General features: G+C 42.9%; 1 protein-coding gene across 1 annotated transcript in view; it reads left to right on the plus strand.

The window, feature by feature from the left end:
- The first annotated feature begins 2,647 nt into the window (after positions 1 to 2,647).
- Positions 2,648 to 24,926, plus strand: part of TGFB2 (transforming growth factor beta 2) — a 66,950-nt gene continuing 44,671 nt past the window's right edge. Inside the window, exon 1 of the mRNA XM_009669008.2 lies at positions 2,648 to 3,543. Coding sequence (XP_009667303.1) covers positions 3,201 to 3,543 — 343 coding nt within the window. The 5' untranslated portion in view covers positions 2,648 to 3,200. The remainder of the gene's footprint in view (positions 3,544 to 24,926) is intronic.

Here is a 24,926-nt window from a genome sequence, read left to right on the forward strand (position 1 = left end):
ACCTTATGTTACAGAGCTGGTTCCTCAGCTGGTTAGCAAAGTCAGTGGAGCTGTGAGATACAACAGCCTGAGGAACTATCCCCTCGGTTTTGTACAGGTGTGTTGCAGACTCAGCTGGTTTCACTTGTACACATTGAGTTTTCTTATTTATTTGAGTGACTTTTTGGAAATATTGCCATTCCTGTCACTGCAGCTGTGTTTCTGAGGTCAGCAGGAGCAGGACATTGACACACACGGCAGTAAAATGTGATGTTGTGGCACAGCCATTTAACCTGGTCTGGTAGGAGCTCCTAGATTTAAATGCAAAGCACCATTAACTCTTGCATTTGGGAGGATATAATCTCAGTTGTGCCTGCAGCGCCATACATATCCACGTATTCTTAAAGAATGAGGATTAAATTTCCTTTCAAATTTTGTACATACCTGTATTTTCTTTGTTCCTTCATCTCTCAAAGTCTGTTCTTTGCTTATGTGCCCAGCAACACTAAGGATTCCCCTGCAGTGGAGCCCTGCCCATGCCTAGAAGTGGTTCAGTCCAGGCTATGTGCCTTTATATTCCCCAGCTGAAAGTTGTAACTGCTCTGAGGAAGCTGTTTTCCTTGAAGATGCACTGAGAAGGAAAATCTTGCTTTGAATTTTGAGGCTATCATTCTGAAGGCTCAGAAAACTTTCTAGCATTGCACGGAAGGAAGATGGTTCCTGAGCAGCAGTAACCCAGAGAAACTCTTTGGACTTCAGTGGTGTTTGTCTTACATGACATTAGCTGTGCTTTCAGACAGATCTGAGTCATCCTATCTCACTTCCTTTACATGTGTTTACCGATAATGCCATGGGGAGTGGCCCAGCTGTGGTCCTGAATGTCTGTGTCCCTTAGAACACCATTTTTTCCGTGTCCCATGAGCACATATTTTTAGATAAAGAAGAGGTTCTTCAGAAATAGCCATGCCGCTACAAGGAGCATGTGCTTCGAAACTCTTTCTGTGTCTTGACCTATCAACTAAAAATTGTGACAACTTAATTCTGAAGGGGAATTTAGGGATAAAATTAGTGAGGGTAAGGAAAAAGGCTGCTTGATCATTTTATGCAGCTAATGTTGATGTGCAGGGGTGATAAATGGCCTGTGAAAGAAAAGCTTTATGGCATACAGTTGAGGGATGTCTAGTAGACTGTAGAATAATTTCTCTAGGGAAGAGGTGGGAGGCTGTCCTATTGAGGTCAAAGTATGAGACATTACCAATATATGTGCACTGGATAAGGCAACTGTTTGAGCCTGTGACGTTTCTTGTGGCCAAAAGAGGTAGCGGAAAAATTGAACTACAGGCTCGGCCCAAGAACTTGGGGCTTGAGAATTTCTGTCAAGTGCAGATGAGGATGTGTTTGCACACTTCTGGCAGGAGAGGAGAGCTCAGAGAAGGAGCAAATCATCATCTCTCATTCTCTTCCTGCTCCATGAAGAGCACTGATTACCAAGTAGCCTGTCAGAGGGGAGTTATGAAAATTGCCCAAAACACACTTGGAAGTGAAATCTAAGAGCGAGGCACGGGGCAGAGCAAAGCCTGAACGACTCCTGCTGACAATGCAAGGGGCAGAGTTATGCAGGATAATCCTCCTCCTTTGCCCCTGCAAATTTTAACAGAAACACATCCAAGTGGCTTTTGAGAGGCACATAAGCACAGCAGTTAATTCTTCCTCTAAAGCAAGGGTGGTATTTGGCCCAATTACTTTAATAATAGGTGCAAGAAACATTAAAGCCTTCCTTTAAAAAAAAAAAAAAAAAAAAAGGGCTGGCAGGAATTGCTTTTTCTTTTCAGCTCCGCGCTCCCTCTCCTCCCTTCTCCCCCCCGCCCGCCCGCCCCGGGGGTGAGGCACCTTGAAAGGCAGCGGGGCGGGCAGCCAGGCTCCTGCAAGTCCCTCGCCTGTTGCACAGAGGGGAATAAATAGCCGGGCCGCGGGCGAAGCCGGAGGAGCCCTCTGCTCCATGCAGCCCCACCACGTCACTTTGCGGAGAGGCGAGCACGTGGGGCGGGGAGACCTTATAAATCTCCCTCTCCCTGCGCGGCCGTGATGTTATCTGCTGGCACCGGTCCCCTCCTCGCCGGGAGAGCAGCGGGGCCGGGGGCGCCGGGCGGGGGGCGCCGGGCGGAGCGCTAGAGCCGCCGGCAGGGCAGCGAGGGGCCCCGCGGGCGGAGAGCGGGGGGAGGCCGAGGGCAGAGCGGCGAGCGAGCCCGGGCGGCCGCCCCGAGCCGGCGATCCGCGCGAGGCTGCCGCAGCGGCACTGCCCCGTCGGCTGTGGCTTGGGGTTGGCTTTTGCGGCAGGAGGAGGAAGAGGAGGGAGCTGGGAAAAGCTCCGCAGCGAGCAGCGGCCCGGCCGGGGGTGGGTCGGTGCATGCAGCGCGGGGCGCACGCCGCAGCCTGCGGGACGCGGCCGGCCGGGGCATCGCCGCCGCCGCTCGCTGCTGCCGCGCCGGGGGCCCCGCGCCGCAGCGGGGCCGCCGCCTGCCGCTGCGCCCGGCCGCGGGGGCCGGCGCTCCGCGCACCCGCGCGCGCACGTGCGCGCCTCTCGCTGCGCCGCGCCGCGCCGAGCGCGGCAGCCGCCGCCGCCGCCGCCGCCGCCGCCGCGGGGGCTGAGCGCGGCGCGGCGCGGGGCGGTGCCCGCTGCCCGCCGGGAGCCGCCGGGCGCGGCGGGGCTCAGCGCCGCGCCGGCACCCTCTCCCCCGCCGGCTGCGGCAGCGCCCTTTAATACCCATCACTTCTTTTTCTTTCCCCCCTCCCCTCCTTTTTTTTAAACTTTTTTGTGTGTTTTTTTTGTTTTTTTTGTTTTCCACCCTGCTCCGCCAGCTCGCTGGGAACAGTCTCTTTTCGAGTCACTTGAGTTGCAAGTTTGTTTGTCTCTTTAGATTTTTGGGTTTTTTTTTTTTTTTCTCCCCGTTTTGGCTGTCCCGCTCTCTCCACCCCCGAATTTTCGCTAGTGGTAGCAACTTGCTGCTTTTTTATTATTGTTGATATATTTTTTTTTTCACTGACGGCTCCCGTGCTTTTTTCGATTGGAAGTCGCCCTTGCAGTCCGGTTTTTGACTGCATTTTGTCTGCAGATCTTCCCTTTGTTTGCACACATCCCCCCCTTTTATTTTTTAATTTTGTTGTTGTTGTGCGTTGTTAAAGTCACTCTTTTTTGGGGGCGCTGTATTTAAACACTTAAAATGCACTGCTATCTCCTGAGCGTGTTTCTCACCCTGGATCTGGCCACCGTGGCTTTCAGCCTGTCTACCTGCAGCACCCTCGACATGGATCAGTTTATGCGCAAGAGGATCGAGGCGATCCGGGGGCAGATCCTGAGCAAACTGAAGCTCACCAGCCCCCCGGACGAGTACCCCGAGCCCGAGGAGGTACCCCCGGAGGTCATCTCCATCTACAACAGCACCAGGGACCTGCTGCAAGAGAAAGCCAACCACAGAGCTGCCACTTGCGAAAGGGAGAGGAGCGACGAGGAGTATTATGCCAAAGAAGTTTACAAAATAGACATGCAGCCTTTTTACCCCGAAAGTAAGTCCTCTGTTTTTGTGCATGAGCGTGTAATCTTGCCCCCGAGGCTTGGCGGTGCCCGGCACCTTGAAATACCAGCCCCATGCATCATAAGCTTCCTTATTTGCTCATTTTGCTCTCGTCTTCGGGGTCTCTTAGGTTGGTTGCTCATAGGGTTTCTTTTGGTGGGGGTGAATGTGTGTAGAGGGGGAGGCTGGGGGGGGGAGTTCAGCTGCCCCCGACTTGTGGGGTGTCAGGTCCCCCTTGGAAGTCATCCAGGGGTCCCTAAAGGTGCCTCCGCTTTCCACCACCACGTACCTGAGCTTCCCCCCTTGCGGGATCCCGCTCCCTCCCCACCGCCGGGCTCAGATCCCCAGCTCCCCTGCGGCCCCATGTGCAGTCTCCTAAAATATCTTTCCACTGCTGTTGTTTCCCTTGGAGTGTCTGGATCGGGCAGGTTTCCATCTCTCCATAACTGAAAAGAGAAGGAGGACTTAAAAAAAAAAAAAAAAAAAAAAAAAAAGAAGTCACCGGCTTCGCTTCTCTCTGCGCCCCTCCAGAACAGCGTCGTGCAAACCGCTATTCAGACTGGTACTCGGAGAGGGCAGAGGCATAGACTGCCTCCCTCCCTCCTCTTTTAACTAGCCACCCGTTTCAGTTCATGGGCGCTTTTGTTTCAGGTACAGAAAGAGTTTTCCCTTCTGGTTAGCCTTGGTTCCTGGAACCTGTCTCAGCCCGTCTGCCTTTCGCTGTTTTTAACGACCTTCTGATGACCCACACCATATTTTGTACAATAAAAGGGTACAAATGGTCTGTGCTGACCAAATCCACTTAGGATGATTAATAAGCGTAACAGCGTGCCTTTTTGTTTTGGTAGCCAAGTTTGAGCTTATAGAAAAAAAGAAAAAGCATAGCACTCCCTTAAAAGAATCTAGATCATCATCATACCGAGGAAAGTGAAATACCAGAAGTAAAAAATAACTGCACCGTTAGCGTATCCAAAATCTAGTCCCTACTCTTTTCGTTTTGCTCACTCTTCTCACCCCCTCTCACTTGATGCCCTATATCCTTGCTGTCTGTTTTTGAAAAGCACATACCTCTTGCTTAAATAGATAATACAGCCATCTTGGTAACTTTATCCGAGAGTTTCTAATTGCATTTTCTCTTATTTATTTTTAGTTTAGCAAGTTGTAGCTTTGGGGCTTGCTCTGTCTTGCATGTGATAGTCCTAGGATGCCAGCCAATCTGAACCCCCCACTCCGCAGCTGCCTTCCTTTCTTCTTTATTGTTAAATGACAGCATCAGGTACAGGACACCCTGGCAGTCAGAGCCATTTTATTATTGTAATTATGGCACCATCCCTAATAGCCATAATAAATATACTCCACCCTTTTTACCCTCGGGGAAGAAATACTTTTTGAAAAAAATGTGTGCTGGAGCCAAGTGGGTATGAGCAAAGAGGTTCAGATGTAATTTGTAGCAATAGCATTGAGTGAGGACACAGAAATCGTGTCGCTTCTTCATTGTAGTATTCAGTAGAATTTTGCTGGTGTTTTTGGTGAAAGTCAGCACTCTGTTTTGAGACCTAGCCAGTCATGCCCTGAACAGAGTAGCGAGCACCTAGGAACAAAGGTTATAAAGGCTAATTAATTGACATGCAGAGTTGACCCTGTAACAGAAAGTCTCTGAAGGCAGAAACACATCAGTCCCGAGCACACATCTATCCTTTTTCCTTGGGTGAACAAGCTACAGAGAACCGATAGTCCACAATGCAGCCACATACTTTCCAGAAAATTAAAATATCTGTGGTGTGCGACTTGGATAGTGTTGACAAAAGAGGATCTATTTTTAAAATGTTGACAAAGGCCAGATTTGTGCTAAAGTATCGATAGAGGTTTTGGAAGAGCAAAGTAGATTGCAGGTATCTACCAACAGAGAGCATCAGAAGTTTGGGATCAGAAAGCCATTTAGCAGCAAATCTAGTACTACTGTGCAAGCGCTGTCGCTAACATCATAGTAAGTAGGTTAACTGTTTTTCCACTGCTCTCTAGTTATACTGGATGGAGTGAACCTTTCCAAAAAAGACAGAAAGGAAGAAATCACTCCACCATATTTTAAAGGAAGAAATTGAAAGCGCAGCCTTGGCGGCCCCAGCCACTTTGTCCTAGACTTCTCAGAGTGAATTTTGTTAACTCTACAGTCTCTGCTGCGTTTGGGAGAGGCAGGAGGGAGAAGGGGTTCAATGTGAGCGCACTGAAGGTCAAAAGCTGCTGAGAGGAAGGCATGGGAAAGATCAGTGGTTCAGTTTTTACCGCAAGTTGTTAACGTTCAGTAACTGACTACAGCCCAAGTATTACAAATATGTTCTAATTATACTCATAGTCAGCAATATATCACTACAGATTGCTGATAGGTCTTTGTGGGACATTTTATAAAGTTCAGACTAAATATTTTTAGCAATGAGGAGATTTAAAAGGAAAACTATAAGAGATATTGTATATACCCTACGGCATATTTTGTCTTAAATATTATCCTTGGCCAACTGTACTATATAAATACAGTAAATATGAATAGAACTGGCAAGATGCCAATCTCCTGGGATGAATTTTAGTCAAGAAGGTATTTATGGGATATAAATAATACTGTGTCAACATTTAAAGAAGGGATCTGATTAGTTTTGAATTTATTCGTATTAATCTTTTCACATGCTGTTAGTTTAAGGCTCAAAGTGAAGTTATGCTAAGGTTTACTGATAGTTTGCACTGAGGAAGTAAGGGGGCATCTGGCATCTGGCTTGACAGTCCACTTGAGGTTAAAGACGCGTCTCGTCAGAATACATGAGGAAATTCAGCAATTTCTGACGCACCGAAAAAGAACGGATGCGAGAAGTAGTGGTGGAAAAAAATGCTCCAAAGAGATTTTGAAAAATGGGAAGGTGTTTGTTTATGAAGCATGCCCATGTGTGTCGTGCTTGCAACGGCATGGATTAGGTATTGCAAGTTTAAATCTCCTCTTCGACTCAGCTGGCAGTCAGAAATTGAGTTGTTTTACAGAGCTGTTCAAAGAGGGAGTTGGAGGACGGAACCTGACTGCAACATGAGACAGAGTTCTTGAACGCTGAGTGCCGAGCAGCAGTGATCTGACTGGATGCTTAGCACTGATTCCTGTGAGAACTGAATCGCATGAAAATTTTGTTGTTCCTCAGTTCTTCGTTGGCTGTATAGGGTGTGATACTTCAGCTAATTATTGATTCGAGGCTGAGTAATAGCTATTGCACTGATAACCTACAGAAATTTAAATCCAGCACAGTTGTGGATTGCAAACTGTAGTACTAATGCCTACCTGAGACACTCGAGAAAAATAGGCAACACATGTTTGCAGGGCTGAGGGCATAATTCTGTAATCTTCATTCATGGCAATTTGTATCGCAGTCAGTGAGTTGGTCAGTACCGATGGCTTAAGGCTTATGCAAGTAAATGACTGTTTTGAGTTTTCAACATGCTTGGAGTCTGCAAATATGCAACAGCCTAAGAAATCACGGTTCTTTTGGGTTTGGTCCTGTTTTTAGCTGGATTTTAAACTAATTTACTACAAAGTAGCCTCTACAAGTTCCAGCTTGAGCTTAGAGGTAGGATTTATCTTTTCATGAAGAAATAATCCGTGAATATTGCTTTACATAGACTGTCGTTCTGCTGAATATTTGCCTAATGAAAGACAACATTATAAACTGGCTGGGCACAATGTCATGCTTCTACTTTGTCAACAAGGACTTGATTTACCAGCATTTATATGCATGTGGGCTCCTTGTCTTCAGGGTACTAGAATTACTAGTACAGAAGTGGCTGCGCTCTGCGTCTCCCTGTGCTGACTGCATCATTACCAAAACGTTAACAGCTACTGCTGTGCGGTTCACGTGGGTTTGCATTTAGCAGAACACAGAACTTAATCTTTCAGGATTTCCTATGTTGTTAATGATATGGAAACAGTCTCGGGAGGAATACCATATTTTAAACCCTTCTAACTATGCTGACCCTATGGCCTGCTGGCACTGCCTGGACCACTTCTTGCAGGAGGCCTAACCCACGTTCACCAGACTTGCTCTTTTTTGGTAAGAGGACTTGAAGCACTGTGAAGGCTTCCCTGAGGAGAGACATGGAAGGAACAGTTCTCTGCTGCTTATTCATGAATGGCATTCAGGACACTCTTCCTCTGTGGTAATGAAAAAAAACAGGGAATTGCAAATGACTTTAAAAAGGGTCAGGGTAATTTTCTGGACAGTAGTAATTACCTACTAAGTGATGATAAAATAGTGTGCTCTGGTGCATTAGTTGAGTGCTACTGCAGTCAGAGAGCTCTCTTCTTCCACTCCTACTGTTATCAAACAGGTGGTAAGGTGTATCATGTGTGTTTTCTGACTTCCTTCTGAATCTCTAGTTGTTTGCTGCAGCTGTATGTAGGGCACTAAGTTGGGAGGGGGATCAAGAATCTGATCTGGCATGGTAAATTCAGTGTCACTGTTTGTTTTGGAGCAGGAAGCATCTGGAAAAGAAAAAGACCCATGTTCCCCTTTAACTCTGAAAGGTGGGAAGACCTGCGAGACAGACACACGGGAATAAATTCCAAAGCCCTTTCCATAGCCCTTCTTGAGTTTATCTCTGATGTCTCTTTTTAAAAGAGACACTTTCACTCTGTAATTTGGTGAATGAAAAACTTAGATATGCATCACTGCTCTACCACTCCCCAGCCTCCAGCCCTTTGCCGGTATGAATGTTTTACAATCCCAGAGACCTATTTGGAAAGGTTTCCTTGTCCTCTGCTGCTCTGCAAAGCCCTCACATGCAGCGGAGGGAGCTTGTTGCTGGAGGCTTACTGGGAATGCCCAGCGCTCATGTAGCTCTTACCGTCTGCATTTAATTGCAGGACCGGGTGTGAGTAGGTGATGGTGCAAAGAAAACGGTATCATCTTAGTCTTCATTAGTTGTTGATTTTAGTCTATCTGATCCTTGGTGCCCTGTGTAAGAATAGTAGTGGTCTTCTGGGGTTGCTTTATGTTGAAGTTACTACCTTGAGTGTATTTCTGTCAGTGTGACATTCTTGCTTGCATAAGAGCTGAGCAAAAAGATGAATGAGGACCTCAGGCTATCTTCCTCAGTGAGCTTCTTGAGCAAGGTGCTGAAACCCATGCAGAGCTTCACACACGAGTAGACTCATTAACGTGAGTCCATATGTGTATGCCTAATTAGCTTCCTGAACTGGGACCTGGTTTATGGGACCTTTGTGGAGGTGAACAAAGCCAGACGGTTCGTATCCCTCTTACTCCTTTGAAATCTGTCATTTGGATATCAGAGCCCAATGAAAAGGAAATACTTTGCAAGCTTTATTAGAGAGGAAAAAAAGGACTCTTAGTACTCCTGTGATCCCCGAAAAGTCTTATCCTGTTGGGCAGCTGGCTTCTTTTGCCTCTGCAGTGTCTGTGCTAGACTCCTTCTGTGTTACAGATGAAGAGGAGACTCCCAGTGCATCTTGACAAAACAAGTCATTAGTGAAGATACACAAATATTTTCATTCCTGTTGTGAAACCATATGCTGTACGTTTTCAAGCAGGCAGTTTTTAGCTTGAGAATGATACGCTCCCCAGGTATTATTTAATTTAATGCTGTGTTATGGATGTTTCAGCTGATTTGTTTAGACTAAAAAGTTTGCTTTGGTCATTTGTTTAGAGAAGGTTTGCATCCTGCCTTCAACCACAAGCTGTTATTTGTTTCTTTTTAAATCTCTGATATCCACTAGTAGGTGCCTAACTGCAACATTGCTATCAGTTGGCTTCCTGCAGTAGTCTATCTAAAGCAGCTATGTTTCTTCTTAAAACAGCTCCCCCACACTTGTCTTTGCTGTCCTTGCTGCTCTTCAACAACTGCAGCTGGGCACTCAGCTATGCAAGAAATAGGACTGAAAGGTGTAGAGGAGAAACTCAAAAATTTAGCTGTGAGAAGAAAACAAGAAGTTGGAAAAACTTAGTATGAAGAGCTGTGTTTTATCTCCTTCCAGTGTGACCACTTGGTTTTGAATTTAGGAATGATTCATAGGCCTGCTTAGTACTGTGGCTCTCTTAGCTTGAGTGGCACAGGGTTGGACCTGATGAACTGAAGTGCTAGACCTGGCTTCATTAGACCTGTCTGGTAAGCAGGTTTTCACATGTTTTTGGTGCTCTGCAAGTTGGTCCAGACTGCAGAAGTTGCCTCTTTGTGTAGCATAATAGCCTCAGATTTTCAGCAGGGAAACTGCATGGTAGTTCATGTGTGGGGGAAGTCAGATGAGGAAGAATTTAAGCAGCAGTGCAGAGAGACTGCTTATTCACTGTAAAATGCCGGGCTCCACAGAAATATATCTAGTGTTGCTGTAGGGTTTCGCTGGCGTACATGTTTGATTTCCAGGAGATGCTGAACCCTGCAGTCATCCCTGCAGCAGATTTATGGCTGAGAGGTTGGAGGAGATCTTTAGAACATCTCTCCCATGGTTCAGAGTGTGATTTAGAAGATGGATGAGAGTTAATTTCAACTGCATGTATGCTCGTTGATGTAGTGAGATTCTTCACTGTAGCTAAGTTTTCTCCCACTGGAGCCTCCTTAGGGCGGGAGCCTCTTTTTTGCTGACGTACAGGGCCTAGCACAATGGGCTAGGTAGCTAGCTGCTGGTAAGCAGCTAAGGTTCTGACATACAGTGGCTGTACAAACCTTTAAATAATAAGTTGACCTCAGGCAATTATAAATAATTATATAGATCATTATACATAATCTGACCTCATAGCTGACCCTGCTTCGAGCAGGAGGTCGAACTAGATGTCCCTTCCAACCTGAGTTAATCTGTGGTCCTCATAGTAATACATTCTAATGTAACAAAATGATACATTGTGTTTCAGCTCCCCTATGGTGGTTTTGACTCGATATCACTTACTTTCCAAAGTTATGCTGATTTCCGTGAATCTGGATTTATCCCTCAAAGTTATGTTTTTCTGGCATCATAAAGACCCTGTCCCTTTTCCCCCGCCTCCCCCCCCCTTTTTTTTACATTTTTTTATTTGAATATTACTTTTAAAATAAATACAGCAAATTGAGTGAAAATATTGACTACTGCATTACCCTTCAGCAAAAGCTGTAGCATCATTTTAGGTAAACTGAAGGGGGAAAAAGGAAAATGTTGTGACACTGACCTTTGGCTTTGTTTGTTTGCTCCTTCCCACTATGTCTAACCCTCACTGCACTGACAAATACCACATCTGTCTTGACAGGCAAGTTCACAAATAACCATTCATTCATAACTTGGAGTTGCTGTAAGAATCCTTATTGGTTGCTTAACCTGACAGCTGTGCATTTGAACATAGACTTTGAAGTAAGGACTTTGCAAAATGGCCATAACTTCAGTCTGACTTTGTGAAAACCAAGAGGGAGGTCTTGCGTGAAAGAGGATACTGTACTTAAATATGTGTGTGTGTGTGTGTATGCACGCGTGCATACACACGTGCGTGCATATATTCAAGAACATTAAAACATCTGTTGTTGCCAAAGCCCAAATTGGAATGTTCTGTGAAAGATAATTTAATTTTTAGCTTCTGGATTTATTTCAGTGATGGTAATTTCAACACTTCCTGGGGAGAGTCTATCAGTGGTTACGTGCATCAAATGCAGCAGTAAATCTGTCATTCTTTCCATTTCAGTTTTTCAGTCTTACAACTTCGTTATTTTTCCCTGTTTGGCTGGTGTCAGTATCCAGTGTTTTCCCTGGCTTCATCTCTTTTAACCCCCTGCCTTGAATTTTAAAAGGCGGGCTAAGCATTGCTGAAGTTCCTTCTCTTATTTGTTTTTGCTTACATATAGCATTGCAATTCAGCAGCTAGCTCAGCTGAAATAGTGATGGTAACTTATCTTTACCATAGCGATGACTGAGAGACAGGAATCAGAACATGTTGGTTTTCATTGCTTGAAAAAAATTTGGGTGAACTTTGTGCTCAGGAGAGTGAAGAACAAATACCTAGCAGCACTGACCCTTTTGGTCAGAGAGTACCTAGCTCAGGAATCTCATACTTGATGAAGGCTTGTGGGCAATACTGAATAAATCTGAGCCCACCGTTGTGTTTACAGGCAATCTCTAACTACCCCAAATCGAACATAGAGTAGCCCTCGCTGTTGGAGCGTGTGTTATCCAATGTGATATATAAATTGAACTTTTTGTACTTTGGGTAAACAGTCACGAAGCACTTCTCTAGGACTGCCAAGATGTACACGAGGAAGAATAACGCTTGCAGAACTTTACATGCTCAAAGAACCGTCTAAATACGATGAAGCAAATTTACTCTCTTCAGATACAGGAGTGGATTGAAATAATAGCCAGGAGTGGCTGGCAAGCACAAAGTGATAGGAGTCCAGCAGTCATCAGAGCTTATGACAGGCTGCTTCTCCACGTTCAGCCTCTGCTTGATCCCAGGAGTGGGCCAGGTTAGGAGAACTGAGAGACATCACTGCTCTCCTGTGAATGTAATGACAGAAGGGTAGCTCTTTTTTTAACGTTGCAGTTCCTAGTTCTTGTGCTTTGAAGGTTTGACGCTGGATTCAGTCCAATTGACCGCATAATACTGAAACAGAGCACGCAGTGAATATCTAGTAAACAAAATGTATGGAGGCCAGGGGTCAGAGTCACTGCTACATATGATACTGGCAGTTAATTCCTTTGTGCCTACAGGACATGCTTCCACAGGAGATATTTGCCATCAGGAAAGGTTAAGCAATATGTTGTATTCTCTAACATGGTAGAACATTTTAATCTGCCTGGAGATGTGTTGGATCCATGCAGATCCTTGGTGTTCTCATTCTCGCCCAATCTCTGAGTGATCTAGCCCGGCTTTCTTGGCTGTCATAGTTGGCTCTAGGCCTTCCTGGCAGAAGAAGGGCTATATTATGTCTTGTGCCAATCACGGCTCTATACTTGAATTTTTCCTGATGTACACTTTGGAACTGAAGTAGCCACATTTCAACATTGAGGTATGTTGAAAGATGTCTGTACGTTTCCTTTGTTGTGCTTGTTGCATGTTTACCTAGGATATAATGGCAGGCTATTGGAGGAGACAGTACATACAGCTTTAGGTTTGTGAGTGAGGAACAAGTTCCAGCTTCCTTGAAAATAAATGTGCTGTTTTGATCTGGTGATGTGATATGAACTGAGAGGCTCCCTGCCAGGATATACAGTTTGGAAAGCAAAGGAACAAAGTGAGCAGCTTAGTGCCATCGAGTTCGATGAACTCGAACAGATTGTTGGGGGTCTGAGCTTTCTCTGTCTTTGAATCTAGATTCCCACATCACGGCTTAGATTTCTTCCCAGTGCTAGGAACCATGTATTTGGAATTTTCACATTCCCCTTGCTAATCAGGGAAGAAAAGAGCCCCAAAAGGATCCAGAAAGAGAGACCTTTATAAAGGTGGCCAGAGCCTGAGTTACAACAATATCATGTGTCTAAAGGAGCTTACCTCCTTCCAAGTTGGAGTCCTACTATTTATCCACTTTATTGGGAGACTTAATTTTCTCTGGCTGGAAGTGTATTTGTTGAGGTAGAGTTTGGAAATGAATCTGCCTAATGCACACTTGCCACAAGGCCAGCTATACATGTGATACAGCCAGACCTTTCCATTTTTCTGCCTTTTGAGAGTATGTTCCCCAGTTTAAGGGCGCTGGTCCAAAGCCTGCTGAAAACACTGCAAGTCTTTCCATTGACTGCAAAAGTCTTTGCATCAGGCATTAAGTGCTGTGCCTTTGTTTAGGAAAGCAGTCACATCTTCAAGATATGTTGGGTCATGTTACTGTAATATGCTTCCCCTTTTATTGAGTTGTTACCAGAGATATTCTTCTGCATGAGGCTTTGTGGCAAAAAAAAAAAAAAAAAAAAAAAAGCACTTTTAAAAATAAACACCTTAGTAGCTTATTGATAGAAGTATTTGATGGCAGATGTCATCTGTGAACAGCATATGGCAGCAATATGGCAAGAACCGCAGAATGCGGGGAGAGAGGCATGAGTTCATGTCCTGTACTACTTAGGTATTCCACACCTCCCCCATCTAAAATAAATGACCATCTGACTGTGAAGGCCTTAGCAAATAAACATACCATAATATATCTCTATCATCCTCCCTACAGCAAGTTTTTGTCTAGAATCTCATCACTCCACATCTAGAGGTTTCTTATAAACAAGCGTAAAATCAGACCTCAACACCCAAAACAGGGAAGAATCTAAAGGCTGTGAATTAAGAATGTGGCAAATCCCTGAGCAGTGGACTGCAAAGAAAGGTCAGGCCTTAGCCAACAAGGTGTTTTTATGTTATCAATTAAATCTTAAAAGTTCGTTCTGAATAGAGACGCAGCCAGGAGAACAACTTCTAAAAGTCAATTTGCTGCATGATATATGTTGAGTTTACAAGCTGGAAAGCCAAGTAGTTTGGGAACAGAGCTGTACTTACAGCATGAAAGAAAGTGCGTGTGGTTTTACATAAAGCCTCTCTGACGTGATATGTTTCAAAGTGCCTCACTAAGTAATGAGTTAACTTTTGAGGTACCTTGTTTGCGTGGATGAAAAGTTGGAACAATTTAATTTGAGTCAGTAAAGCCATTCCAGACTTTACCTTTTGTTGTTGAACCTGGAGCCTGTGCAGGGATCGTTTAGGCAAGTGGAACAATCATTGTGACTGGTGTTTTAAGAAGCACCTAAAGCAGTTAGAAGTTAAGCTCCTGCTGGTTCTTTAGCAACCTTTGAGGATCCCAGTCTTCTGTTCAGATAAAACCTGAATCAGGTAGATCTGTTTTGCTGATTAGAGGTGTCCTGGCTACTGCCTTTTATCATGTTCGTAGTGGTACTAATTCTACTACTACTATATAACCCTCTAAACCTTAGAGGACTCAGCAGCCAACACAGGCAAAAAAAGAATAGAGTTTAGTTTATATTTTGTCTAAAGATAGCCATCTCTATTGTGGTGCTGCCCATGTCGTGTTGGGGTCAGATTTGATCCCAGACCACTTGATGTGGGATATGAAATCAGAGGTCTTGAGTCTTATTTAATCTAAGGTGATATTACAGTGTCAAAGACTATGAAGTGTCTTAAACATAACAGCCAGACCTGCAAGTAGGCTTCTGATTGAACCTGGATATTACCTCATCGCTGAAGAAGATACTAAGCTCAGCAGGGATGAGAAGTTCTGCTCAGGGTATAGCGTTCCAGATATGGTCATGCTCATAGCTAATATGTTACTGTGCTTTAGAGAAGGTGAGGCATGTGTTGCTCTAAGAGGCTTTGGGTTATGGTAGAATTGATACTAATAGATTAAAAAGCTCCAAGCCACTGTGATGATCTTCTAGTTTCATTACCTTCATTTTCCAGCCCATTGAATTTTGCTGAATTCCTCTTTGAAAGGGAACTCACACAACACTTGGTAGATGATTCTGATGACTGACTGTTCATTGAAAACGAGCATTCTACTTTCTGTTTTAAGTTGTTTAACTTCAAGCTGTAGCAATTGCATTGGTTTATACCTTTGCTTGCTATTTGGAAGACCCATTACCAAATTTGTCTACATTCTGTAGGAACTTAACAGAAAATGAAAGCTCTGTGCAGGGACACTTTAAGCAAGCTGGCTTGGCTGCTGGAAGACCCTGACCTGAGGCAGTCAGGGGCTCAACATGGACTACTTTACCCTGCTTTGTGTCTCTTTCAGATCCATAGACTCTGATCAAGCCATAGCTCTTTGATAAGTTAAAAGTGCTGAGCTCCTTGAGACACTTTCCAACCTTGTTTATTCTCATGGCCCCCCTCTGAAACCCCTCTGCTTTATTCACATACTTCTGAGATCAGAGATATCAGTGCTGGACTCAGTATTTCAACAGTGGCTGTGCCATTATCAAATACATACATATTTATAGACTCTCAGCTCTAATTCAGTATTCCACAGTTTATACAGCTAATTTCAGCAGTAACTTTGTGACTAGGAGAAGTAACAACTCATATTTAGCTAATTATCCACCAAGGTCCTCCTGTCCCCAATTCCTTTTCAGAGCTGCTGACTCTTAGGATGGAGTTCCCTACTCTGTAAATATGGTTGAGATTCTCTTACCTAGATGTTTGTCTTCATATTGATTGTACTGACATTTACATCTTTATATTTGTTTGTGCCCAAGGAATTCAAGTCACTGTATTAGTGATGCATCTTCTTCATTATTTGCCATATTACTGTCATTATTTCATCTGCAATTGATTAATAATGGTTTAGTTTTCTTCCAGATCACTGATAAAGATATTAGATGGTAGAGGAGTATAAAACAAGCCTTATGGGACCTCATTAGAAGCTTGTCTCTTAATAATGATTTCCTGTCTACTATTGTATATTGGGTCCCATCAAAAATTCCTTTTAATTTTTTTTTAAATTTAATTAAAAGTTTTAATTCCTTTACTGCATGGCCATGCAGTTATTCCTGTTTCTTAATGATACTGTCATGTAACACCAGTTTAAATGTCTTACAGCTACCTGGGTATATTATACTAACACAGTTGTCCTATCAACACAACTATCAGTCTCGGTCACTGAGATACCAGACCAGTGTTTTCCTTGAGCTCATGTTGGTTATCCTCCTTTAATTCCTGTCAGTTGATTCTCATTCCTGCACTTTGCATATCTTTTCTGGGATCAGTATAAGGTTGACTGTATATGTGAAATGGCATATGTTGCCCTGCTTATGCATTGTTTATTAACAAATATAGTCTACCTCAAATCATTAAGATATTTCCCAGTATTTAGGATTCATTGAAAGCCAGTTTTAATAATTTAGATAGTTCCTTGCATAGCTCTTTCAAATATCTTAATGCAAGTTACCTGATCTGGCTAGTTTACAATATTTGATTGTAGTAGCTATTGTTTAGGATCTTCTGGAGTTGTTGCTGGAATTAAAAAAAAAAAAAAAAAGTAATCTTTCCATTCTGTGATTGTTTTTTCACAACAGAAGTATATTTAATATTCCTGCACTATTACCTCCACCATTTTCATCTTGAAATAGATGAGTATCGCTGTTTAGCTTCTTTAGTACTTACGTAAATGCCATCTTCAGGCTTGTTGATGGTGAAGTTCATATGCCTTTTGATTTTTCTCATCTATTGTCTGTAGTTACTAGCTTCTAACGCATTGTATTTCTTAGCAGTTATTACTTTTGCTTCTGTTTGCAGTGTATGGTGCTTTTAAATTTTTTTTAATAGTTGCATTCAATTCCTGCTGCAGATGGTTTCCTGACCTGAGGGGATCTTAGTTTTTAATTATGGCACTGTATCACTTTTTCCTATATAGTAAATGAAACATGCCAACTATCATTTCCAATTTTTCTCTAAATACTATCCAGCCCATTTAGCTCATCATTATGTTCATTTTCATATAAGTGCCTCCTTTGTAGTACTAAACCTGAATGAGCACTGTTCATTGAGACTTCCTGATTTTGCACGTAGCATGAACGTGATCAGTTTTGCCTGAACGATAGATCATTCTTTTCAGGTCTAGGTAACAAAAGCACCTCAGTCCCATCTTCAGAAGCCACATGAACCTACCTACATCAGGGTCTTTGAAGGTGCTTAGTTGTTGAGCTGCTGTTATGTTGCAGCATCACGTTTTTGGGGGTCCGGGTTCCCTGAACAGCACTCAGGGAAGGCCAGGTGCCTGAAGAAAAGAGGTCTTTAGAAACCAACTGAGCAGAGATTTACTGTGTCTCATCAGGCGTGAGGTGTGAAGGCCTGACCTAAGTCTGTTCTTTCAGCACAAAGTGGTGCCACCCGCAGCCTGGACTGCAGGTGCTGCAGAGGCTGGGTGGCTGCGAAACATTTCTGCGCCGCACTGAGTAGCCGGAGTCGCCAACCTGAGCCGCCTGGTCCTCCTGAGTGTCGGCCTGTGTGCGCCTCTCCTTAGACGTGGGAACCTGACTTAATTTCACCTAGTGAAATGGTGAGGTTGGCTCTATGTGGTGGTTTAGAGCAAGATTTTGGAAGGAACAGCCCCTCGGCTGTGGCTGCCAAATGCTTTCCCACTCTAATGTCTTCCAGCGTAGCCTAACTAACTACAAAATACAAAGCAGATAGTTATCTGTTATGTCATGCTTGTGTAGCCAGCAACTGCTCTGTCATAGGGACAGGGCAGTCTTGATGCTAATTCTGTTGCAAGAGACCACAAATTGGGAGGGCAGATGATGTTTTGGGGTTTCTTTTCCACTTTTAGTAGCATAAGGCATGGGAGACATGCAAGTGACTGACTCAGCTAGTGACTCAACATGGCAAAAGAAGTTATGGAGATGTTCCTCATACTCCAGCTGGAGATTTGAGCTAAATTATGATTTAGTATGGTCTGTTGATGCTCTCTTTTGAGTTCATCCACACTAGCAGTAAACCAGAATTAACTCTAGTAAGTATCTTCAGGGAACAATCTGGTCCTGACAGGTTATTTTTTAAAATGGAATAACCACATTTTCAAAATCAGTCTTTCATGTGATACCTATTAATTTGGGGCCAGTTGTACATGAAGCTCTTTAGTCTAGGTCCTCCAAGCTTTGTTGTACTGTATAGTTAGTACTGCAACTCCTAATCCTTCTCCGTAGCAGCATCTCGGGCCCCAGTGAGCAGCCATACTTCCCATACAATCCATGCAGAGTTTTAGGTTTCCTTAGAAACGAGCTGACTGGGAGCTGCCTAGGCCAGTTGCTGTGAAAAATAGAGGGAGGAGCTGAGAGTTGAGCGCCTCTATATGGGCAGACAGGTGTACGTTTCCTGTGTTCAAGCAGCCAGCAGCATTAACTTCCAATGGTTAGAGAGTTACCCTTAAGAGAGAATTACAATCTCTGTTTTTCTGTTCCTGATTTACACTGGAGCAGAGTGTAAATCATTCTAATTGCAATTACTTTTATGAAGCAGGAAAGATTGCGTGATTTTAATGTGGTTAAAATCTTTCACTTTCCTCCATCTCTAACATTCATCTATTACCCACTGTCTTTATCTTAATCATTTAAAGATGTGTTGCCTGTGCTTTGAGTCTGTGAATCTTGACTTCTCTGCAACACAAAAAAAATGTAGTTCTTTTGCCTTTCTGTCTCCATTACAATTTTACTTCTTGTATAATTCCTTTTTCTTTTTCTTTTTCTGTTTTGTTCCCCAGAGTGAAAGGGTTGGACAATCCAACCTGCTTTTCTTGAAAATGGCTTGCTTTCATTTCCTCCTCCAGCCAGGGAATAGTTTGGAAATTCTGTTCTCTGGACCCTTGGCTGAGCACGCGAAGGCGGCCAGCTGTGCGGCTTGCCAGGAGAACAGGAGCGCTTCCTGGCAGAGGTGGGGCTACAGGAACAGAATCTATGCCGTGGGATTTGCTTTCATCTCCTCCACTCTCTGCAAGTCAATACTGAAATTTCCTGACCACTTTTTAAATCTTCCAGGCGGAATAGCTGAGCAGGGAGGCCCACTCCTTAAAAATAAAAAAACAAAACTTGCTCTTATAAATAGCAGTAGATTAAAAATACTAGTCTGTGCTGGGCAATCCAGTGTCAGAGTTCTCTGCATGTGATTTTGAATGCTCTATAAGGGAAGGTGGGCACTCCCATGGGCTGGCCACCATCACTATCAACTTGCATGAGTCCTCTCTTTGTTTAGACATATACACATGATTCTCCTATTAAGAGTAGGACCTAGGTCTATGGTTTATCCTCCCTTTCATCATATTTAGGGCTGGATGCAACCTGTAATGTTCAGATTCCTACATTTTTTTCCCCAGAATTCTGGGGAGATTTGAATATATGGGTTTGTTTTGGAGCCCTAAGTGTTGCAGAGTATCTGTGGCCCGTTGCTGAGGTGAAGCGCTGGTGGGAGGAGTGCTTCAGCATTACATGTGCCTTTGGAGGCTGCAGACAAGTTGCTATCAGTAGCAACGTTACAAATGCCTCACTTTATGGAGTATTGTTTGAAATGAAATTTTTCAGCTTTAACTGATTAAAATTTATTTAATTAGAATTTTAATAAATGTAACGGGTTAAAACCCAATTAAACTTAGTTCGTTGGTCTCCATTTTTGGGGCCTTTGTCAAAGAATGCAACTAAGAAGAGTTCTCTTCTAAGCTCCTGAGAAGTTCAGAACCATCTGTTGTCTGTCGTGGTTTCATCACAGACAGGTTTTGGAAGAGGACCCAGTGTGAAAATGACTATCATGAAGAATACTTTCCGTTGTTAGTCTGACATGCCTGAATCTGTCAGTGTTCTTTTCTTCCTAAGCTATTTCAGGCACATGGAGATGCGGTGGATTCTCATGCCACCTTCATAAATGGGATATTTCTATTTTTCTAAAATCTGAATTTCTGTTCAGATTTTGCCATAGATTTTGAATAAAATCAGCATAAGGCGAGGAACTACTATCTTGAGCTCAACTCGAAATTGACTGAACCAGCGGTGACCAGAAGTAACACGTCTGAGGAACTCATGGGTATCCTAACATAACCGGTGATGGGAAATCTTCTCAACATAGTAAAACAATTTCTTTGACACATGGAAGAGACTTTGTTTACATGTTTTTGTGAAATTCTGAATACACTGAGCTGCACTTTTTAAACTTCCAGATTGTTTTGTTGCTATTGACACTGCTCAGGTTGAATGCAAAAAATGCCCATGGCTGACGGCCAAAAGCAACCACCAACACCCAGAGCAAATACATCGCATCCGTGCTTTGCAAAAATCACTTGCTCTGTCGAAGTCTTCCTGGTAAGAATTTGTATGCCTAATCCTAAGCTGGAAGGCCCATAAGACCCTGGGGTCCTTCTAATTTAGAAATTTTGTTAATCTCAAGTAAATACTAAGCTACCTATCTTCTCCTTTGTGTTATAAAGCATTTGTACCATTTCCGGGTACTGGCAGCCAAGCAGGTAGGCACAAGCACTCTTAGTTTCAGGGCTTTGGCTGCTATGCTCCTGTGTTATTAGTTACAGTTTTTCATCACTTTTAACAAGGAACTTAAAGTTTCATTGATGTTGCCGAAGAAAAAAAACCTGTATAAAAGTGGTCATGTTCTTCTGTTCCAGAAAAAATGGAGAAAGATCTTTACTCTTGACTTTTTTTGAAACATCTTACTGAGAGATGCGTAGTAAAACATCCAAGGGTAGGAATAGTCCAGCTGGGGAGGTTATGACTGCCCACTTTTAGTGAGTCAGGGCTCTCCACAGCTCCTGTAACAGAGATCCTTTTCTTTGCTCCCATTCTGGTCCTGCTAGCGCATCAGCCAATTTTCACCCCGTATTGCAGCTGCTGACAGAGGGTTTTCTGATGTGTGGAACCAAGGGCCAACCACAATTTGTCCGTGTATTTACAGCGATCATTTCACTCCAGTAGAAGCGCAGCCAAATATTTCTTGATAGAAGCATACTGCATCCATCTAACGACACTATCCAATTGAGGCAAAGTGAAGAATGCCGCAATATTTGTATTGCAGTAGTTGCACAAGGCCCCAGTGTAGATAAGGCTCTGTTTTGTGAGGTGCTGTTGATCTCAAAGTAGTTTTCCAGCCCTACAGACCTTCCTATCTAAGCTGACAAGTCAGATAATGATGTTCCATGGTAAAATTAGTTACAGGTACGTGATACAATCAGCAAAAGGCTTGCATGTTCTAAACCAGAGGCTTTTCTATGACCTCAAGTATTTCTTTCTGTGATAGTTTGCCTCATCCTACGGCTGTGCTAGTCTTGGAAGACTCATATTTATCTAGGAAGTAATCATACATGGGAAAGTGAGTATCTTCACTTGTCTTTCATTGCTACTGGTACTTCTTTATTGTGCAGGGCCAGGCATAAATCATGGCCTTATAGCTCCAATAACTGTAATTTCTCATCAGCAGCATGGGTAGCCTGAAAAGAGAAATTAGAGTCAAGAGGATATTTTCCCAGAAGATTACAGCAGTTGTAATGGAGGTCAAACTTTTGGCTTCAGCTATTGGACTCTCTCACTTTAAACTTGAAAAGCACATCAGCAAAAGCAGGAAGTTCAAAGTTTAGGATGAAATAAGGCCAAAGACTAAGAAAAAAGCACCGGATAGTAAATTCACTAAAAGTTCACCATTGCTCTTCATGCTGAATATAACTTTTCTCTAACAAGCGCTCGCAACATAATGTATCACTAGTGGAAGAAAACACTGTGCAACATAGCATCCTAGCATGGGGAATTCAAGACCATGGTGTAGAATATCAGTCATGATTATTTGCTGAGTTGTTTTAAGCACTAACTTGACATTAATACCACAGAGATTTTACTGATTGTATTATGTATTTTGAACATACTGGTATAAATTATTTTAACACAGGGCTTATATTTTTAGCTAAGGAGCTCTTATGGTTTGTTACATAGCTAGGTGCAGTATAGTCGTAGCAGATTTTATTTTAAGTGGGTTTCCCAGGAAAAAGAATGTTTCAAAGAAACATAATTAAATTTGTAAGCTTGATTGCCTGTATGTCTGTATTTAATAGCACGTGCAAATCATTCCCACAGAAAGAATTTTAGAAAGCTGTCGTTCATTGTGACTGTAAAGGGAGTTTTCTGCTATGACAGCTTCAGCTTCATGCTCACAGATGCTATTACCTTGCTGCATAGTGGACCCGGTTCTGACTGAGTGGAGCGTAGGTCTGTTGATAGTAGTAGTGTTAATATATTGATCCATAACCTCTGGGACCTGACCTAATGACATACATTCCTGAATTACTTTGTATAAATATATCTGACGTGTGTAGGTATCAATAGATGCATTCATAAAGCTTGTTTGGAAATGTGAGCTGTTTGCCAACAGCCAGTTATCACGGAAGACTCACACAGCTGGAGGAACTTCAAGAAGCTGCTTAGCTGGTACTGCATTAGAGGCAGGGTATGGACTGTATAATGTATATATACGCTCCAGACAGATGTTTGTGTAACCTATTCTTAAAGACTTTCAGTCGCCGCCATGTCCTCCCAATGCAACCTATTGTAGTGCTTCATTTTCCTTGGTGTCCAGAGACTTTCTTAAGGTCTAGCACAAGCCTCCCTTGCTGCAACTGAGAACTACTCATGTCATAGATATGGAAAACAGATCATTCCCCTGCTTTTTGCAGTAACCATTTGCATATTTGATTTTTTTTTCTCTATAACACCTTCGATCTTCCCTTCCTTTGGCTAAGCAACCCGGATTTACTTGTTACTCCGTGTTTTATAATGTAATAATCTCATTGCTCTGCAGGACCTAGTTTGACAGATCCTTCCATTTTGACAGGGGACCACTGATAAACATTTTCGCAGTTCTGTTTTCCTGTCTTGCAGCCTACATACTGTGTTTTTTGACTGGACCATATTTCCCTCATTTGCTAATGGGTGTATCAGTGTCCAAACTTACTAAAGTCAAGATAAACGCCATCTGTGGTTTTATCTGCAAAGCTTGTTATCCAGTCCTGAAGGCACTTCAGTTTGTTGGGACACTAATTGCTTTTGACAAGTCCATGTGAGCTGTTACTCAACCCTTGTTTTCTTCCAGGTGCTAGCAAATAGTTCATTTGAATATTTTCCCACTCTTTTTCTGTCTGTAGTTCCTTGCTATTTCCTATTTTCCTTTTTTTTATGGATAACAGTTGCTCTATTACAGCCTTCTGATATTTCATACTTGACACTGTATCCTATTTAAAGACATCTCTTCTTGCACATAAGCATAATTGCCACTAGAAGCAATAAGAAACACTAAAATACCTAAGGGGTAATGCATTAATTTGTGGCAAAGCTTTTCAAAAGCTTAGGTAAGTGAAAACTTTGTGTCCATGCCAACAGTCCTTTGTGTCTGGCTTGAGCATTGGTCCTGTGGATAGAGAAGATGAAACTACTTTACCAAATGTCACTTGTCTGTGCCTGGTGGGTTTTTACATTGTGCTGTGGCCCTTCTTTGCTGCATGCTGAACTTCATTGGTTTTGTAGCTTGCCCTCTGCTTGGAGCAGTGAGACAGACCTTGGGAATCCCTTCTGTGGAAATATGTTGCAAATGGTGAACTGAGTTGCTGTCTGTGTGTGACAGCCACCTGTCAAATTTGAGTACTGTCACCATCACATTTTTTTTTCATTTTAAGAGTCGGTCTAAGTTGTGATGACTATCTTTTATTCAAGAGTCTCTAAACCCCATACTGGTGCCTGCAAGAGGTGATCAAAAGAAAGGAACAGACCTCAGTGCTGAGTTCTTGCCTTGTATTATTATCGCTGTTCCCTCTCTCAGGTGGAATTAGGATTTGATGCCCTTTCAAAAATGGAAGCTCTGAAAAAAGTGGAGAAATAAAATGTGAACATTTTCTTTGTTTCATGCCTCTGATTTTGAAATAAACAAATGAATTAAGAGAGTAACTTTTTCTTACAGTCCTCAAGAAATAAAAGGAAAGGGGTAATATCTTCCTGACTGAGTGTGCAGCGCTGGCTAGGTTTGCTCTTCTAAATTAGATAATTGGTATTTCTGAGAAACAGAATATGCCAGGTTCCTTGGTCTTTGCTCTTTGGATAGGGACCACTTAAGTTTTATGTTAGCGCAATACCTTGCCCAGGCCTCTAGGACACTGCTGCATTATATCCTCTGAGTATTAGTGATTTGCAAGCATCGTTTTTCCACAGGCCTGCGTTTGATCCCATGGATTGTATGACTTTGCTAATGAGCTAATCTTTTCTACCTTTTCTCTCTTCCCTCTGCTTCAGTCTCAATGGCTCCATTACTATATCTGTGCATTCTTCCTTCCACCCTTGGGGAAGCTGAAGAAGAGAAGCGTTACATGTTTGGAATGCCATCATTTAAGCACAGATTTGGTCTATAATAAGCATGTGTTGTTTACCTAATCATTAGCTTAGCACATTGGTAGCTTGTTTTCAAAATGAATTAAATGTGCATGGGCTACATCCTTAGCTACTATAACTCCACACAGTTGCATCTGCTTCAGTGGTACTACCCTGATTTATTCCAGCTGAGAGTCTGCTTCTGATGTACTTGTGTAGTACTTCTTTGAATTCCTTTTGAAATCTATTGCAAAGCTTTGGGGTTTTTTTGTTTATGTTTTTTTTTTAAGTGGTAAATCTTGAGGGTAGCTATGCCATACTTAATTACGAAGCAGGATGCTTACAAGATAGTTTTAAACCATGGAGAATGGGGGTTTATAATGGAAGTGTAAACACCTAGCTGTAGGCCAGTTCCCACTTTTAATAACTATGTCTTTGTAACTTTCGTTTTAGCCCATTGGAAATTTACATGCTTATCTAAGAGCCAGATTCACCCTCATGAAACCTGGCCTGGTATAGCTTTAATATTTGTTTCAAGGAGATGGTACTGAGTTCAA

Source organism: Struthio camelus, chromosome 3, assembly GCF_040807025.1.
Source record: "Struthio camelus isolate bStrCam1 chromosome 3, bStrCam1.hap1, whole genome shotgun sequence".
Classification (NCBI taxonomy): domain Eukaryota; kingdom Metazoa; phylum Chordata; class Aves; order Struthioniformes; family Struthionidae; genus Struthio; species Struthio camelus.